Genomic DNA, 20,575 nt, shown 5'->3' with positions numbered 1-20,575 from the left:
GTCCTATAGTTTCAAGGGACCTGTTTAATATCAAGTCTGAACAGTCATTTACTCTTACATTAATTTATGAACAGTTTTCCAAAATAGCTTTCAGATCTATGAATATGATAAATTGAAGCCAGATAGAGACTAGTGAGGCAGCAAATTGCAACCACTGACCCAAGCTGCTCAGAAACACATACCTTGCCATTCTGCATCATATGTCCACACTGGTCTGTTTGTGCTGTGACCCAAAGGTCTTCAGATTCCAAAATCAGGGAAAAAATTATTAACTTAAATAGCATTCGTGTCACTTCAAATGCAAATCTTAATTAACTCAGTCTCCTAAATGGAACATTTTTTTCCCCAGTGAGATACCAAGACATTGGGGGGGGGGGAGAAAAAGAATGATCTTCAAATAGTCTGACAAGAAATCTACAATTATCCCATTTGTGAGTCCACATGTAGTACTCCCTACAATGGGCTATACAGGATGGAGTGGAGCTGGCAAAAGAGGTTACAGGAGGGAAAACTGCATCTACTAGCATGGCTTTCTTTATAATAGTTGAATGAGATGAAATACAGTCTTGGTAGCTATTACACAAATTTAAAGCCCCTCCACTGTTCCTATACCATACAGAGCAGGTGAAAAACTGGGAAGCAAGCACAGCACTAATGGCAGCACAGGAAATTTGTAAGGAAAGGAAGAGAAAAAAGGTTACAAAGTCAGGAAAAACAGAATGTCTACCAGAGAAAAACATAAAGACTAATCCTCTTTAATCTCATTCCAAGGTCTTAATTCTCTGAAGACTCCTGCATTCTCAGTTTTACTTTTTTTGTTTGTTTCAAGGGAAAAGAAGTAATAAAATTTACTCTACCAAATCCTAAAATATTTTCAGAACATTTTTTCATTTAACTGGGCCTTCCAATCTTCAAGACCAGGCACTAAAACTGAATAAGGTTTGCGTTTTGTGAAAATTCAAGTACATTTTACACTCACAAAGGTATCTGACTGAAGAGTAAATTGTTTTGATTCATCTGCCCAGTGCAAAAAAGGAAAACTACTGATGGGAATCAGACAACCAGTACACGTGAGTGCTTTGCTGTTACATAGGCACTGCAAAGAATGAGTTACACTGTGACTGATGCCTGTATCTTTTCAGAAGGAAATACAGGACTTCAGCTGAAAATTATAAGCCAAAAACAATTACAGTGAGTAGTAAAACTTATAAAGCTACTAAATAAATATGATAAAATAAACTAATTCAAGCTGATTTTCTCTTCCACTTACCACTCCATTAGCTCTTGAATTTTGGATATCCCCCAATATTCTTGACCTGTATGTGACAGCACTTTCTCTAATTGATAGGTGTCTATATCTAATCAGTTTTATTATACCACTAAAAAAACCCTAAGATCCGCAGCTAGACAACACTGGTGCCCACCATGTGTGTTAAATACTGTATTTTGTTGCCCTTAAAACTATAGACAGTAAATTTGGATGTAATCTAGAGCTACAGACCAATCAGAAAGAAAGTGTAAACATGGAAAAACAAACATGTTAATAATGACCTCAAATAGAAGGGGAGAAGAAGACAAAGTTATAATGATTAACAACATGCTCCTCCCAGCAAAGAACTCCAGATGCTGACAACTTGTTGAAACCCTCACGCTACCACCAATACCAGAGAGAATCACCAACCTTAAGAAGCAGAGAAACAGAGGAAGGGTGAGCAGAACACCAGAAGAAGTAGAAACTAAATGTGTGTTCTACTATTCTAGTTGTACAAGTATTGAGACTTTTTTTGTATATCCAAGTGCTCTGGCCACAGTGTTTTATTTTGTCTTTTTTTTTTTTTTTAAACCCATATTAGACCTAGAACAATGATGATTCTTAAATCAAGTTGTTAAGACTTCCACTATGCTGCTAATACTTAAGTTGTGCTTCCTTTGGCCACAAACAAGATTTTGAGCATTACTCGGTGCAACTAGTTTTACCTGCACTCTCTTTTGTGAGGGAATAATTCAGTGTCATTTATTCTCAACATTTAGTTCAACCTTGTAAAATTGTCAAAGAAATTTGTCAGTATATCATTCATTTCAAGATACCGATTCTTTACTTATGGAACACAAGTGAAAAAGATAAATGTACACAGCAATGAACAGAACAGGCAAGGTCAATCAAAAGTTTGTTTCACTCACCATTAGAAATCAAGAACAAAGGACAGTGAAAGAACAGTTAAAGGCAAGCTGTTCAGAATTCCCAGAAAGTAGTACTAATTTACAACATAATACCCAATAACATGAGGAATAAATATCCTGCAAAACTTTATTGTACATCAGGTTTGCTTCAGCAAAATAATACCAGTTCCTAAAAGGTGGAGGTTTACCTTGTTGGATGAGGGCTTCTGCAGCAGGCTCTCCAGAACCTACATTTACATACTCTTCATTAGGATGCTTTCTGTTGTAGTGCCTCTTCAGAGAACCAGATATGTTGCAGGAATAATGGCAGTGTGCACAACGGAAAGGCTAGGAGCAAAAAGGAATTAGCACTAAGCTGCAAGGTTTAGATTCTGAGAAAACAGATTGAATTCAAGTTTGGGCACTTTCCATGGAGACCTTCCAAAATTCAATCCAACTGAAGTCATAATTAAGTTTTAACTAGAATTTTCTATTTGTCATTTTATGCCAAAAACAAAACAAAACCCAAGAATTATCAACATTTTTAAGATAACTTACTTTTCACAATTAAAAAAAACCAACAACTGTATTCTCATAATTGATGAATCTCAGGTCTGCCCACACAAAGACTTTTTACAAGTAAATTACTCAGTTGCCCTGCACGAAGTAATCTTTGCCTGAAAAGAGGGAGTAAGAGAGCTAAAATAACTGTAGTTTTTGAGTGAAACATGCAACTGTTAAAGGAAGCAAGGCAGAAACAGGTCTGAAACAGAATTCAGATATTGGCTGAATTCCTTTGGGAAAAGTTCCTCAGAAAGAGCAAAATGTTTCATGCACAGCCACATGGACCACATTCATCTAAAGCTAGTCAGCACAAAACAGCTGGTAGAGAAATTCCACCTAAGAAGCTGAATTTAAAGCAGGGAAACGTCTGCTGTCAGGGTCTGCTGACCAGAACATTGCCCTAACATCACTGCTCATGACCTCCCATTGAAGATCCAAGCAAAAACAATATGGAAGAAAAGCAGCCTTCAGATTCCTTTAACCCTTCAATTAGGTGCTGTAACATTCAGCTATTCAACTTTTTTTCAGAGAAAAGCCCTCCTTTTCCACTGCTGATACCATGTTTCTTTCAAAAAAATTATCCATGCAGACTCTTGTTCTTGTATCAGTTTAAATGTACTTGGCATGTACTCTGTGTTGGGTGCTATACAATAGCAAAATTGGTAGCAGGGTGGAGGGAGGCAGTAATTCTTTTCTTCTATCTGGCTGTGTAGAGTTGCTGGCACAATCTCTATAGCTCTGTGCAGACATTACGCTTCTTAGTTGTTAACAATGCACATAACAAGCATGAAACAGTATATGCTGAACTGTACTAAATCTGGCAGTGGACGTGGTATCACTGATCCTAAGATGATCATGTAAGTGCAGAAAAGCTTCCAAAATGGTTTGTGCAAGTCACCAGTATGAAATCACAAAATATTCTGCTTGGTTAGTCCAAGTTACTAATATGAAGTCACAAAATATTTTTCTTTCAAGTGAGCTGTAACTTGTGTGTATCTACTTACATTAGTTACTGACTCAAATTAGTACTCTGGAAATATTCATAATAATCAACCTTTTACATTTGATTCAGTTATTCCAAACATGTCTAATGGCAATGAAAGGTCTGAACAATATGCAGTCTGATGCTATCTAGTATGCAATTACAATACTGCACACAGTTCAGCTAAGTACAGAGTAGGAAATATGACAAGAAAACAAGCAAACTAACTACCTAAACAAAAAAAGAACAACATAGCAACATCTAATCTTTGGTAAAGAAATTTTCCCAGGACTTCTGTTGTTGTCCATTACTACTCAAAGATCATAATTTTCAGCAAATTTCACCAGCACCTCCAAGCCCTAGTAGAAAAGGGCTTTTCAAAATAGCCTGTTGACTCCTTTAAGCAAACTGTATTGTAATGGTGTTACAACAGCAACTTTACAGCACTGCTACTGTCGACAGAACCTATGATATTTAAAAAAAACAAAAACAACCTGTTAAAATGTCATGTGACAATGTTCTTGACAACAAAAATTATCTGAATGCATCGTGAAATCATAAAACAAATCAGTATCAATATTTCAATAAATCTATCTAAAAGAATGAGGACATCAGCTTCTCACTAATCATCATGTTCTTCTGCAGGTGCAATGCTTATACACATGCAGAGAAATGAACAAGCTATGCACCCGAATGGGACAACTGAATCAGAAATACTGCCAGCAAATTGTTTGTGGGACTACACTAAGTGATAAACTGCATGTTCACTAGAAATGCTCTTTCCGAAACGGGCTTTAAAAATACTTGACTCAAGATACACTAAATGTGTAGAAATATTCAAAACAAATGACAGATTTTTAAATGATCTAAAAAAGTACTGAAATTATGTAACAGGATCGCTTCGATAATGTGACAAGTGTTAGTAAAAGGCACAAGTAAACAATCAAATGAAAGTACCCTCACTAAGTTTCTCAATTGTTTTATACTAAAACAGCAGTTCTCATTTTGATCTATCCCTCCCTTGTAGCAGTCGGCTGATTCTAAGTATTTTGTAACCAACTTAGCTTCTGCTGCCTTTCAACTTCATTTACCATGGCCAAAACACCTTTCTAACCCTCAATTTGCATTCTCTCCAGTTATTCACATCTATCCCAGGTTTTCCACATCTATTCTACTACTTTACATTTATTCTACTACTCTACATCTGCCCAAATTTCCAACTATGTCAGGAAAATGTAGCCCATTCACTTCATTTGCTTCTTCAAATTCTGTGTAGTACTGACTGTTTTGGTTTCTTTTTTCTTTTTTTAACCAGACTGTTATCTGAGCATTGGTGGATGTCCCACCCCTGGAGACACTGAAGGTGAGGCTGGACAGGGCTGATAGCAACTCGATCTAGCTGTAGGTGTTCCTGTTTGTTGCATGGGATTTAGACCAGATGACCTTTAAAGGTCCCTTCCAACTCTAAACGATTCTATGATTCTGTGTGCATTTCTTCATGGTTGAATAAAATCTCCTAAGACCAGCTTCAGCTTAACCAAAATGAAATAGAAAAAGTAAACAAGTTCTAAACAGTATAGTGATGTGTAGACTAGAAAAGCAGCACAGCAGTAACTAGTCAGCAAGATCTCATCTATTGGTAAACAGACAAAAAACAAAACAATCCATTTCAATTTCTCAGTTCTAAACCTAAACCTCAATCTAAAGTTCAAATCAAACCATCAAATGTTGATAATTATTTTCAAAACATTTTCTTTTCTTCCAGTACACCCTGAACTGAAGTAGCCAGAAACATGAGTTCATGTACTTCTGAACTCCAGGTATTACCAGCAACTCTGTCCAGACAGCAGAAACAGTGCTCACCACACTAACAGGATTAACTTCGATTTCTGCAGCTCTGGAATTGAGTGTCCTGAGGTCCAAATTCAAGTACCTGCCAATCACCAGGTTTTTGTGACTCAAAAGCACCATGCAGCTTGGAAATAGGATTGATTAAACTGCTATTAGATTGTGTTACTACTGTTGAGTTTGATATGCATGTAACTATCCCAGAGAGAGGTAGGTGTTACTAACAGGCAGTCAATGAACTCTGCTTAACAAACATAGCTGATTACTTCAGTGTCTTGCAGCTCTCTTAAAAATGCATTAAGTAGCCACAATTCAATGCAGGTTTATGGAGTACTGCAAAGAAGCATTGGATCTATAGTGCTAAAACATGTGGTCTGAACTATCCATGTTTCAGAACTTGTTATGAAGTAATCATTACGAAGACTTTCATCTCATTAGCTGTTTGAAAAGGAAAACAGCCAATTTCCACTAAAAAGTATAGAAAAAAATATAGTTCATTTTAAAAAATATATATATTTCTTTAAAATATATTATCTCTCTTGATGATTTGCTTCATTTTCCTATACTGCCTTGTCTTCCAAAACCTAAATCATGGATCAAAAGCTGTCATTCCTTCTGCTGCATGGAGGAGCGACTCAAGTGTACTCTTTATAGAAGCAAACTAATTTGTTAGGTAATGAAAGCTGTTGCATATCAAAATAGTATGACATTTTCCATGATTAATATGTTCATTGCTAAGATAAGTGTTACATTAAAATGAACATTTCATTCTCAAATACTGGATTTTTCTGGAAAATAAAAAACAAGTATCATTTCTGTTTTCTGAATACAGCATTTCACAATTCACTGCATCAAGACCTATCATGCCAAGAAGCAACATGAAATTTTCAAATAAAACCATACTACAAGTTTACACATCTCTAACTTGATAGAAGCATTAACTATCTTCAAAACTCTCTCCAAGACACAAGTCAGATACATTTTGGTTTTTTTTTTTATCTTTTTTTTAGGTTAATCCTCATCAATTTTCTTCACGTATATGAACTCATATACAAACTTTCACAGCAGATTAAGATGGGCAATAAACAGTGATGGATGGAATGCATTTTCCTACTTTCCTAAGAAATTTTAAGATACATATAAGATTATTAATAACAATTCAGACATAACAGCTACGTTTGTTTTATATTTTAAAACGTATGTCTTTCACAAATACATGTACTGAAAATAAATAGTCGATGAACAACGTAAATCCATCTCAGAAGTCTGAATATAAAGTCAAGCTTCCTGAAATATTAAAAAGCCATAATTGTGACTATGATGAAAACATGGTAGTTTTAAAACTGGTGTCTGAACTTCCATGTATTTCTGAACGTCATCAATAACAGTAATTTATGTTTTCTTACCTTGAAAGAGACATGTTGTTCCATATGACGTAGGAGTTGTGGTTTTTGGGCAGCTGTATAATCACATACTGTACATTTAAACTGCTTTCCTGAAACAGGAGTAGAAAATAGAATCACTATTTTCTATTTATGTTCTGAAAACTATTGGTAATACTATTTCATAATGATGATTTCCAAAACCACAATAATGAACAATACTCTAAGTCTACCACCTGTTCAACAGAATTTGGTTAACCAGACCAAAGAGCAGTAAAGGGCAAAAGGGCTTGAGTGTGACCTTTAAATTATGAGCATTAATTATCTGAGGTACTCCTGGGATAGTCTTTTGGTGAAAAAGTGAAGAAAAAAAATCACCATAGCAGAGCCTAAATGGAAGAAGGGAATCATGGTTTACCATTACAGGCATCTTTACTTCGCTATTCATACAGCAGATTTGTACATCTTTAAAATACTGATGTTCAGTCATGGTCACATGGGTTTACCCTACTTCTGTCCCCAGTACTGAGTTGTTAAAATTCAAATACATTTACCTTTTCTAGCTTTGCCCTGCATGCTTTCTCAATATATCTCTGGTAAAGCATGACATGACCTATTAACTTTACCACAAGATTTCTTAACAGATTTTGCTCTACTCTTCCAATAATGAGTCAAAGTGCCTCAAAAAGATTTCTATGAAGGCTTAACCCAATACACAGGGAGAAATAAAATCTGTCATAGAATGAAATAGCATTAACATGTGAAATGGTACAGAAGCCTTGTGTTCCCATCTTTCGCTTTTGCATAACGCAGTATTAAAAGTAATGGGCAAAGGTTGCAGAAGAGAGCATGATGCCTGCTTGCCTTGCTCATTATAAGTTTTGGTCCTTTCTCATCTAAATCTCTGCAGTAACCCTCAGTTTCATATACAGTCCTACAAGGCAAGAAAGAGCACCCACTGGGATTAGCTCACACCTCCTGTGTGGTACCTGGCAGCTAACAAGCAGAAGGGAGAATGCAAAAGCTCGTTCATCTGTCCTTGTAGTGCTGACTTGTTAAAATAACTTTGAATTTCTACTTGGTAATAGGATATGAGGACAACTAGAGTGAATTTGCACAAACTCTGTTTCCACAGATGCAATGCTAAGAAGTCACTGAAAGATCTGAAACACAGTGTTACACAAGTACTTCTCAGACTGAAAGTCTGATCGTCAGAATAGTCATATAATTTGTATAGATTTCTTTGTGGAAAAAAAAAACCAAAACAAAATAACATTAATTCAGTTCAGAAGTGTTATCCAAAGAAAAGTGCTTCTTCAGTTCTGCAGAGAAGGCTAAATGATTATGTTGCATTCATAGTGTATTTGACATTTTTTTACATGCCTGCAAGTTCCCAAGTCAGGCCTCAATACTGCAGATACTAAACCTGAAACAGCAGTAACAAAACAGGCAAATAAGAAATGGAATTGCAACAACGGAAGCTGATAGGTAGAACACTCAGCCTAAAAGTCAGCATTTTTAACAGAGGGCATGACTAACATCTAAGACAATTTCCTCAAAAAACAGATGGATGCCCTGTCATATGAAGTCTTTAAATCAAGTCTGCTTAGATATAATACATCTAAAATGTTGCACTACAAAATCCATCTGAAATATGATGTGAAATTATTAAATTATGGTCTGTGTTCTGCAAGATATCAGACTCTGTGGTCATAACAGCCCGTGCTGGCCTTGAAAGTATTACTCCAATATGAATGAATTCTCTCTGACATTCTCAAGAAACATCTGTTGCTGTTTGTGGCTCTGTAAGAGGGAAGCTCTCAAACATATAACCATGCTGTACCTACCTTTGTGCATACCTTAAAGCATTTTCTCTCCAAATCTTTTTTCATTTATGAATTAAAATAAAATAGCTTGTCTCCTTTTCATACTCCCTTTCTCCTTATATTTTGATTGAATCAGTCATGCTATGTATTACATATGAAAAGACTGCATTCCTTTATTAAATGCCCATGGTTGGCAAACTGTATCTGATCAAAGCAGTGTAAGTGTGTGTTAAAGCTAGTCAAGAAGCAAAAGAAGCAATAGGAAGAATGAATAAGTATTGTCTTGAAGAAATCAGTTTTCTTTAAATTCTGAATCTCATTCAAACAATTGCAGTATTTTATACCAAGTGTGAAAGCTTCCATAAAACAAACCTAATAAAAATTGTGTTACAATTTCTGATATCTAATTAAATAATGAAAAACAGCTTTTCTGATTTATTTCTAATCACAACCAGTAATAAACCTGGGCTGCGGGGTTGTTTTCTATCATGTCACCCTCAAGAGGAATAGAACAGACAGAAAATTACTTGGTATTCCACTGGCTAAATTGACCTTGCAGGGCTGATATTTGAACAAAAATTGCCTAGACTCGTAAGTCAGGAAGACAAGATTCAAAGAGAAGCATCCTTCAAATTCATTTGTTTGCAAAATAATTGAAAAACACTAACTGTGTGCTAGTAAGAAGTTTTGAAGTGCTGCCAGTACAGGAGGAGATATTCGGCAGAGAAACCAGCAGCATCCAAGAGGTTGAGTCCCTTGACAAATCATACAGTACAGTCTTGATGACACACATTATCTTTATTTTAACAATTGTTGGAAACATATGAAGAGTTTACTGAAGTGAGCTTAGTGAGAAATATGACTCTACAGAGTCACTCAGTATCTACACTTAGTGAAATCTGTCCCCCTCATTAGGGGTGCATCCTGCAGCTTCATAGAATCATATCACATAATCATAGAATGGCCTGGGTTGAAAGGGACCATAATGATCATTTAGTTTCAGCCCCCCTCCACCACGTTCAGGGTTGCCAACCAGTAGAGCAGGCTGCCCAGTGCCACATTCAGCCTGGCCTTAAATGCCTCCAGGGATGGGGCATCCACAATCTCCCTGGGCAATTTTGCCAAAGGTAAAGGGAATTTCCTGGAACACTGTCTTTCTATCAGTCCCCACAAAGGAGACATGAATGGCACCACAGGAAGACGTTTGTTTTTTTTTAACCTTCATATTCTGATTACATTCCAAATTTTCTTTCAATTCAAATACAACCTGATCTCTCCCACCACCAGGAATTAGCTAATGATTTAATAAGTGAAACTGCTGATTCCTGCATACGTAATTTATACATATGTGCAGCACCCGTATGTTATTGATCAAGTTACATGAAAGTTACATACATCCTTTGGGAATAAGGAACGATTACTGAGATGGCAATATGAAATGTTTCCTAAATATATAGCATACCAACGTAAAAAGGGACATCGTTTCTGTTAGTGTCATATACACTGACAAAAACATTCACAAAAATAAGTATCAGTGCATCAAAAGCATCAGATTAAATTCTAGAAATGTAGTAGGGAGAATGTGTGCATATGTGAAAGGCCAATGCTAGTGAATAGGCAAAGCATTCAGGAAAAAATAGTTTAAATGAAATAAAGAGTGGAATTAGGCTTCACAAGGTTACATGTGTAACAAAGATCAGGCTACTAAGGTCAGCATAATTTATAATGCATATCATGATTTGAAAATGACAGGGAAATAAAGTATTGTTGGGCCCCCAAATTTGAAAGAAATTACAACACTTTTTTTTCTGGTTTACATCTCATTTTTTTCTGTCATTACAGAAATATTAAAATTACTAAGCAAATGTGCCTGCACACGTGCTCATTGGAAATACACGCCCACACATACCACTTTGGGATACCTGGGGACACAGATTTCAGTGACTTGCCTCTACTGGGCTATCGGATTTGTCAACTCCTAACAATATTCTCACAGAGGAAAGCAGATAACGAAAGAATTAATTGTATTTTCAAAAAGATCTCAATCTTTCAATTGAGATCAGAAGTTGTCTGAAACTATATAGAAGGATGTGATAAAAAAAAAAAAGTTCAGAACAAGCAAATATTCCAGGGACCACCCTCTTTCATAGAAGTTAATTTTGAAAAGTTTTTGAATTATTACATAAAATATCTCCTGGGAAAAAAAACAAACAAACAAAAAAAACTTTGTAAGTAATTTTCAGTGTTCAAATGAAACAAGGATGTTAGTATAGTCCTATATTACACACAGCAGTTATTGCCCTAAAACAAACTTGGATTTAATAAACGTGTGCTTACCATCAGCAGTATGAAGGAGTTTATGGCTCTTCAAAGTGCTTTTTGATTTGAACTTTTTCCCACACATATCACAAAGGTGTGTTTTCTCAGTGCTGTGACGATTCATATGTGCTTTCAAGTTACTCTTGCTACGAGTGGCATACTCACAGAGAGAACATTTGAAGGGTTTGACACCTAAAAAGAAAAAATGCACTAGGAAACAAGCTATATATTCTGAAGAATTAGTGGACATTTCCTTGAGAGAAATAAAGAAATTTCAAACACTGAGAGCAATACAGACAACAAGGTCAACATTTTAAGGTTCGGATGTCTGCATTTAAGAAATTTAATCTGTAGAGTCTAAATGAATGACACTTTTGACAGTATCATTTAATTCATTACAAGAACAGAGTGTTGGGGGTGGTCATTTTAGAATTAAGTACTTTGACACTGAAAGCAGACTCTGAGTTTAACAGGAAAAATGAATACTGAAATATGAATATTTTTGTATTGGTACGTTCATCCTGCATTTAAAGCAGAATCCAATCCATCTAAATTTGAATCTAACTGACAACCAAATGCTTTTCTATGTCTTCTAATAACTAACACTATTTACTGGAACAAAGAATGAAGAAACTTCTTTTAGGAGAGGATTGGTTATCAGGTGTTTAATACATAAGCACAAGTTGAATGTGTAAAGTTGCATTTGACTGCTAACTAGCTTCAGACTTGCTAATGGCTCACACAGTGATACTCTTTTTTTGGTTAAGCCACAAGCTCTTACAATTTCACTTCTTCCAATTGTCCAAAGCATCAGTATCTCATCTAGCTGAAACTGTACTAGAACAAAGTAAATCTTTCAAAGAAAAGTTGGATATAACTGAACTAGAAGAGTAATTCAACAGTTTCATGAGGCTCTGACAGTTTTAGGTTGATATTCATGATCTTAAAACTAGATATATAAGCATGAGAAATTACAACCTACTTTCAAGCAGACTTGATTGCAGGCTTTGATTTTGGAATAAATTCCTGCCCATTTCTCCCTAGTCACATGAAATGGGTACCAAGTTTTCTCAGCAGCATAAACCCTGTCTACAGAATATACAAGCAATTGTTCCAAGCCTTCAATTTTGAATTGCCTAAGCTCCAAAAGGATACTACAGAAAACAGCTACTATAGTAAAAAGACAGATAAACTCAGACTTAAGGCTTTCAAACACAGTACTAAAATAAATGTCTGCATGGGAACAAATGCTTTGGTAACAAAATACCAGTTCAGAAGTACCAATTACCATTATCTCCTTTATGTAAATTTATGGATAAAAAATCAGAATAATGGTGAAAGGCCAAAGGCAATCTGCTCCATAGATTATTTTCCATTTGAGTGGTCATATGAGCTGCCTTCTACTTGTTATAAGAACAGATAGATTGAGTAGGCACAATTTTTTACTGGACAAAGGTTTTAAGTCAATGGAATTTTCAAACTCTGTGATATCACTGTAATGGAATTTCTTCCCAAGACTCATAAATAAATAAATATGTGAATATTATATATATTTGTATACAATTATAAATATGTATACACACATACAGAATGCTGATACAAACACACACACACATATATGGGATCAGCAATGTCTTATGGCTTTTTCATCACTGTTTAGGACCATGTCAACTAGTTGTCATGCTCAGTATCATGTAATTAAAAAACACACAGAAGTTGTAAGTGCACATCAAAGCAACAAGATTACAGCTGTTTTACTTATAGATTCCTCTAACAAGTATTTTTGGACAAATGTAAAAGAGCAGTAGCTTTTCATCAGGAATTACTGAAAATTACTGGTTTTAAGAGACTGAATTTGAAATTAAATCACTAATCTCTTTTTTATAGAATAATTTTTGAATGTATATGAATGAGTTCTAGAAAAAAATGGAATAAGAAACTTATTAATTTTCTTTAACCTTTAGGCTGTCTATTCATGTTGAGAACATGTACTTTTTGCATGCATATGAATGAGGTATTGAAAAAATGGAATCAGAAGCTTATTAATTTTCTTTAACCTTTAGGCTGTCCGTTTGTGTTGTGAAAATGTAATTTCATATGTGATTTGGAATCTATTAAACTAATTATATAAACATTGAGAGCTGTTCTACTGTAGTTTAAGTTGTTTTTTAATCAGGTATAGGAGTAAGTTTGAATTCCTTTTTATGACAGCGAAGCTTGTGTGAAATAAGAAACTGATCATATGCCCAAAAACTCAAAACCAGACTTACCTTCATGAGCCCAAATGTGACGCTGAAGGTCTGACCCATTCTTCATAAAATAAAAATCACAATAGGGACATTTAACAGCTCGTTTTCCAATAAGTCCTTTCAACTGAACTCTTCTGCCAAGAATCTCAGAAATGGTACTCATTGAAACCTCTGTGAGAAAAGCAATAGATTTAAAAACAAGAAGGACATCAGGGAATTTGTTCTGTTAGATAACTAATACTGAAAAGCTAGATCCCAATCAACTTCCAATTTTTACAAGCTTTACCTTCTTTCCTGATACTTGGATAAGAACCACACAAAGAACAAAGCTCTTCAATTATGCTCTTACCTTTCCTTCCCAATCTTTGTATTCAATACCACCACTACCTGGTTAAAAAACAAACAAACAAAATCTTGTACGTGCCACCGACTTAAAAACCATTTTCCAACTATGAGCATTTCCAATAAACTAATTTGGTGCTTTTTTCTTCAACAATTTCAGAAGACTTTCTTTTTCACCTCAGATTCCAGAGATGTCAAGGATTGCAAGACTTCACTTCAGTCATAGCTATGATACTCAGAATGTGAAAAAAAAAGACTTCTGGAGTAAATGTATCTGGAAGACTTCTAAGGTCACCTGTTCAAATCACAGCCAATTTAAGAGGTTCGATTTCAAAGTTAAATCAAGTTGTTTTGAGGTCCCATTCAATCTTGTTATGTTACGTTTAAAGTACTCAAACAAGAAAAATTACAGACAAGTCTGTACTTCCCATGTACCTAGTTTTCAGACTGATTCTTGATTTATGACTTCAGGCTTGTACTTCTGCTCAGTAGGGATCTATGAAAGTTGATGCCTCTCATGTTTCAGGATTATTTATACATTTCATATTAAATCAGGTAAAAGCCAGGTAAAACTCGGTCAAAAGCTAGGTAATTTTGAGAGATAGGAGAAGAATCCAATCCTTTGCTGCTGAGTTCCCTGATCATTTGGCAATAGGGCCAAATTCTCCCTGTCTCTAGTTTAAAATATGGCTCTGAAAAAATCTAAAGAGATTTTTGTCCTACTGACTTCCTGGGACTAGAAATTCAACTCCTATCTACTGCAACACTAGAAAAAGAAGAGGTATTATTTAATAACATTTTTTATACTTGATGAAAATTGAAGCCGTGAGAGAGAGAGAGGGCATGCAGAATGATATTAAGAAAGGAAGGAGAAGAGAGCTACAGAAATAACATTTTAATGATAAATATGAAATGGTTTCAGTTTAAATTAATTTTTGATGTGTCGTTTTAAAATTCAATTCCTTTTAACAGTACCTTTTTTTTTTCTTTCATCTTTGTTCTTTTCCATTTACAAATTGCACTCATTCCATTCAGTAACTGACAATTTACAACAACACATTCCTTACATTTATTTGGCTTGTAATTAAGTATATTGGAAGAATAAAGGATTTCCTCCTGCTTACAAGGACAGCATGCACAGCAAAAAGAACTGTGCATTAAAGCTGCTCAATACATTAAAATAGTGCTTTTGCATAACTACTGCATAGGCATATCTTAGAGGTATTTATTTAGTACCATGGAGGTTTAGCAGTAAAATACCAGATTTATTAGAAAAGTTCTATTCACATATATGAATTAGAAATGAAGATACAAATAATAGGCTGTACAAACATACAGTTTTTTAACCTTACTTCTATTAAATTCAAGAGTTTAAAAGAATGCAGTTTCCTAAATAAAAAAAATCACCATATATTTCTAGAAGGAGCCAGATACAAAACAAACTGTTCATTGTACTTAAATTCCCGAGTTCAGCACAGAACAACTCCAGAATTAACTGGTATTTCTGCACTCCAGGCACAGCGTACACTAATAATTCAGCAATCAATGGACCAGTGCAGACCAATGGCAAGCTTTAAGGGCACAGTATATAGCACATTGCTTATTCACAGACTACATTATTTAGAGAAGCCTTGTATACTCCCTGGATGAGGCAACACGAAAGGTTTACAGCCACAGCTCTTGAGCATTAATTTCTCGGCTTAGTGAGTGACATATCTACTGTCTACAGTATAGCATAAAAGCCTTTCCTCATCTCAGTTTGGCTCAGCAGATATGTCCCCTGAAGTATGACAAGCCCTCCACCAAGCACACTGTTACAGAATGGTCTGGTAATAAAGAGGTTCGGGAACAAGAGTGCTGAAGTGGAAGCTAATCTGAATTTAGAACAAAGGAAATTGTTAAAAATATGAGTCTAGCACTATCTAGTGGCAGGAAGAAGATAAGGAACCAATGCTTTACCCATTACACTGAATTTCAGACAAAAACTATGAAACACGTTTTAAATGGATTTTTTTCTTTCCCAAACTCAACTGCTGTGTTCCTGCTTAGTAACAAATGACGCCAAGTGCTGAGTATCACTGTAAAATGAGCTAATTAAAGAATGCTAGCCTAATACAGTCAACTCCCATTATTCAGTGGCAGACCCTCTATCCAGTATCATACGAACACTGACAAAGGAAGTATTCCCATTGTACTTGAACTGATAAATCAGGGCATTAGAAAGCAAGATCTAAAGAGTCTGAATGGATTGCAGTGATTAGCTTGGATTCAGCTTAATACTGGCCCTAGAATATTACACCAGGTTGTAGTGACAGCCCTTCAGCAGACTTCAGATAGCCCTGGAGATAGAGCCTGGCCACACCCTCACTGTCTAGTGTCAGCCCAGGAACCTCTGCATTCCTGTGAATTTATCTACAAACCAACAAATTACCTACAGACAAAATAATGTGCAATAAACTCACTTATGTCAGTTATGGATTGCCAATGGGAATTTTGTGTCTATCGTGCTGTTACACAGTATCTGTGGGACTAATTCCAGACTGTTGATACCTCATTTGAATTCACTTAAGTCACCTTTCAAATGGAAATGAGTTCCTTGCCAGGTGAAGACAGACTGCTTAGTGCAATTACCCGACATACCTGGAACAATAGCTGTTGCATTCTAAATTCTAACATCTGCAAAACCAATAAAATCCTTAATCAAAACAAATTAGATTAGATACAGACCTTTACTTTGGAATGTAACCACATTACACCGCTCATTCTAAAGTTCATCCCTGAATTGCAACAGACTGACAAAGTTTCCATGATGTTTTCTTACCAGGGTGATTTATCTTGATGTGTGATTTTATAAGTCGATCTTCGGAAAATGACTTCTCACACACGGGACAGGAATAACTCTTTTTATCCTTAAGTGAGAAATAAAAAGAAAGGAAAGAGGGAAGGAAAGAAAGAGGGAAGGAAAGAAAGAGGGAAGGAAAGAAAGAGGGAAGGAAAGAAAGAGGGAAGGAAAGAAAGAGGGAAGGAAAGAAAGAGGGAAGGAAAGAAAGAGGGAAGGAAAGAAAGAGGGAAGGAAAGAAAGAGGGAAGGAAAGAAAGAGGGAAGGAAAGAAAGAGGGAAGGAAAGAAAGAGGGAAGGAAAGAAAGAGGGAAGGAAAGAAAGAGGGAAGGAAAGAAAGAGGGAAGGAAAGAAAGGGAAGGAAAGAAAGAGGGAAGGAAAGAAAGAGGGAAGGAAAGAAAGAGGGAAGGAAAGAAAGAGGGAAGGAAAGAAAGAGGGAAGGAAAGAAAGAGGGAAGGAAAGAGGGAAAGAGATTGTATTTTAAGTTTATTGGTGCAATCACTATCTCATTCAGAAACACATAGCTCCCAACAAAGTCATAACTGACAATTCAGTTTATTTATTTATTTATTGATTTAATAAATTTAGATATTTATAGTGAAATAAACAGAAGAGAAATATGAAAGAACTCAAAGCACATCATTAATCCTCAGGACTGTAGGGCTCCATGTTAAATTGAGAAAACTGACAATAAATGTAAGCAGTGTTTTTTGTTTGACACTTTAGTGAAAAGTCACATCACAGACTAAACTTATTTGATGGATGTAAGACTATTCATTTTTTTTCAGTGATTTCACAAATCCTCCAATCTGAACTCTACAGATCAGATTTCACTGTTCTGAAGATGTCCACCAGTATGTGTGTTTATAATACTTCTTAACGGCCTAAAATTGAGCAGAAGAGTTAACAGCAACAGATGCCATTACTTATTCAAAATCTACATTTTGAATGCTATAAATATGCTGCATTTTACATGTTACCAATAAAGCATTATTCTACTACACTGACTTAAAGACTTTCACATTTCTCTGGATTTTATCAGCATCAGCAATGTTATAAAAGCTTTAACATCATCAAACAAGTTGAGCTAAAGAACTTTGATGCCATTTCTATATGCACTATTAGCAGGTTTTTAGTGTTGTTCCAGAAGCACCTAATTCCACATAAAAACACAGGACTTTCCTCCACTAACTGAAGAATTACACAGTTTAAAATAACCTTTGCTGTTTATATAAATTGAAGAGAGATCTTTCCAGAAGCACCTGCTGACACACCAACCAGGTGCTCGACCAAACACACAGGTCATCCACATACCTCTGCTCTGACCAGATTAAAGTATGAGAGGAATATCAAAACAACAGACAGAGTGAAGAAAGTCTATTTAGTCCTGACAACTAGGCAGTAAACTCATCTCCCACCAGGTAGTTTATTTACCAAACCACTAGGAGATCACTGTAAAAGGTGGGGGGAAGCTACAGAACTGATATTTTACTGGATACTTTAGGAGGACAGAAAACTTCTTGAAGAGTACGGAAGGAAGATTACTGTTTTCAAAAAGAAAACCCTATACCATGGGAGGGAACTTTGCAAGTAAAAGGAGAGTAAGAATCCTGAACTCTACCAATTTCACACCTGAGACTAAACAGGAAAAAAGGACAAAGACATTAGTATTGTCTGTAGGCCACAGTTATAAATGAACATCCCTCTTAAAAGAAAAGCAAAAATGAACGATTTTAATCCTAAATTATTTGGGATCATCTCATAGGTATTTGCATTCAATATCTCAGAAACCTCTCAGAAAAAATAACTCTGGCTGAAATATCAATAAATAATTTCCTGACAGTGGAATATGGGATAGAAACTTGTAGCTAATATGGCAGTAGCACAACAATAATTCTCACTGCAGTCAGAAAGTCATCTGGGAGAAAAACTATGCCAGGGATAGAATATAGCAGCTCCTAGCAGACTAACACCTTGAGTAGAGTACAGCAGAGTAGAGTATCTTAATAAGATGGAGTTGGGGCAGTCACCACTTGGAGCCCTGAGAACCTCACGTGAATGGGAGCAGCAGAGAGCACAAGCCTGCACAGTGCTGACAAAGTGCTCTTAAGAAAAGACCATTAACTTGGGAAATTAGTTTCTCCCAAATTATATACACCTATCACCTCTAAACCCTCTACTGATGATTTTGGTTTTCTACACGTTACCCAATTGATAAACTCTCATAAACTTTTAGACACTTGTATGATGTAATTATGCTAAGCTTCTTTTTTGTAGTTACTCTCGAGTAACAGCATGAAAGTACAGACATCAAGAACATATTTTCCCACATGCTTATGGAAAACAAAAATGAAACAAAATCAATAACAAAATAAACCAAACAGGTTTCTTTAAGTGATAAGAAAGTTTTCTATACCGAGTACTATGGTAAATGATCATCAAAAACATGTATTTTGTACAGTAACAGGTTTCAATTCTGTTTAGAGTCCCAAAAAAGATCCCCCCCAAAACAGCTCTAGCTCTGCTGACTGCCCTTGTCATAGGCAGTGACAGAGGCACTTCGAAGGACTTAACGCTGAGGATGTAGTAATACCTTCATCACATTCTCAGCATGCAACTTTCCTCCACTATGAAGTTATTTATCCTGTACCTTATCAGACTGCCTGCTTTTTAGATGCCTTTGAGGGTTTTTGAATGATGCAAACAGAAGCAAAGTATCAAGAAAGACAGATCTACCTTTGTTGGAGACCACTGCATAATCCAATCAACTACTTCAATTTCAAAGTCATATCCATATTTCCTGAGGCTTGCTCAACCCCCCTATTAGCCAATTTGAGAATATACAAGCAACTTGAAATAACTCAAAAGTAAAGATAGTCTTTTGATTGAAAGTACTGTTCACATCCCACGAAACAGCAATTGATCAGGTTTGTAAATATTCTTCAACCCAGTAAAAAAAGTAGTCTATCTCACCCTATAAAAATACATAGAGTAACATGTGACAATGCCATATATCAACATAAATTCATGGACTATAACTGCACTTCTGACGTTAATCTCAAAAGACTGTGTGAACTCCTGACTGCTCTGTGATTAGTGCTATTCATAGTGCAGAATGATGACCACAGCCATTATAAAAATCATTCAATTCGCACCATATTAGACTAATGTGATACAGAAATCAACAATCTTCTAGCTTCTTTATTAGCAGGGATGTTATTTTACTAACAGAAAATAAAACAAAGCCCCACTAAATACTGGTGCCATCAGTGAGATTAAACACTTCTCATCTGCTCAAGGCCTCCCATCTTGGCAGCCAGATAAGTACAGTACTCAGGTCAAATGAACTATACTGGCTTAAAATATATTTTTCTGCCATTACCACTCCTCTTTCTTAAATAGCTTTTTTGAAGCTAATGGTCAGCAAAATGTTCTACTGATGCTGGATGCACTGAGATGCTGAAGGAGCTAGGAAAAGAAACAGTGAGCAGCTGCTCCTCCCCACACTGCAGTATCTGACTGTTTCAATGCTTTCTGCTTTATTATATTAAACATACTGAAAAAATACAAGAGTTTACAGATGTGAAAAGTAATTTGCTAAGATAAAGATGCTGCTTCTACACCAAAAATAACAGAGCAGTGAAATAAAGAATAAAACTAAAAACAAAGGAGTGAAAAGGTACTGCACAAAGTTGATGACTAAAGAAAGAGACAATCACAGAAGGTGTCTATGGCAGCATGACAGTACGTTACACTGACTTAAAAACCAAATCAAAACACTATAAAGAGCAAAGCAGTACATACAGTCCTAAAATGACTATTATTTAACTCTCCTCCCACACTGTTTTCTCTTTCCACTCCATTATTTAAATCTTTATGCATTTTGATAGTTTAGGGCTTGAGTGTTTTTATTCTTTTTCTTTTTTTCCATAGCTGATAACAATTATTCTTTTATGAGGAAGAAAACACATGATGAAGCTAGCCGTAGTCTTGCAAACTGCAAACAATTTCAAGCATCTTCCACTATTACTACATTGTCAGATAGAATTCTTGGAGCTATAGTTG

The 20,575-nt window shown here is 35.7% G+C and overlaps 1 protein-coding gene across 2 annotated transcripts in view; it reads right to left on the bottom strand.

The window, feature by feature from the left end:
* Window positions 1-20,575, bottom strand: part of ZFAT (zinc finger and AT-hook domain containing) — a 79,828-nt gene that overhangs the window by 19,264 nt on the left and 39,989 nt on the right. For both annotated transcript variants that reach the window (XM_065752564.1, XM_065752565.1), the window contains exons 8-12: window positions 16,494-16,581; window positions 13,352-13,501; window positions 11,100-11,273; window positions 6,961-7,049; window positions 2,370-2,508 (exon numbers count right to left, since the gene is read on the bottom strand). In XM_065752564.1, the coding sequence (XP_065608636.1) occupies window positions 2,370-2,508; window positions 6,961-7,049; window positions 11,100-11,273; window positions 13,352-13,501; window positions 16,494-16,581 (640 nt within the window). The remainder of the gene's footprint in view (window positions 1-2,369; window positions 2,509-6,960; window positions 7,050-11,099; window positions 11,274-13,351; window positions 13,502-16,493; window positions 16,582-20,575) is intronic.

The sequence above is a fragment of the Cyrtonyx montezumae genome, unplaced genomic scaffold (genome assembly GCF_038088225.1).
Source record: "Cyrtonyx montezumae isolate F1298 unplaced genomic scaffold, pur_monq_1.0 scaffold_8, whole genome shotgun sequence".
In the NCBI taxonomy this organism is placed as follows: domain Eukaryota; kingdom Metazoa; phylum Chordata; class Aves; order Galliformes; family Odontophoridae; genus Cyrtonyx; species Cyrtonyx montezumae.
This window is presented reverse-complemented; position numbering and strand designations above follow the sequence as displayed.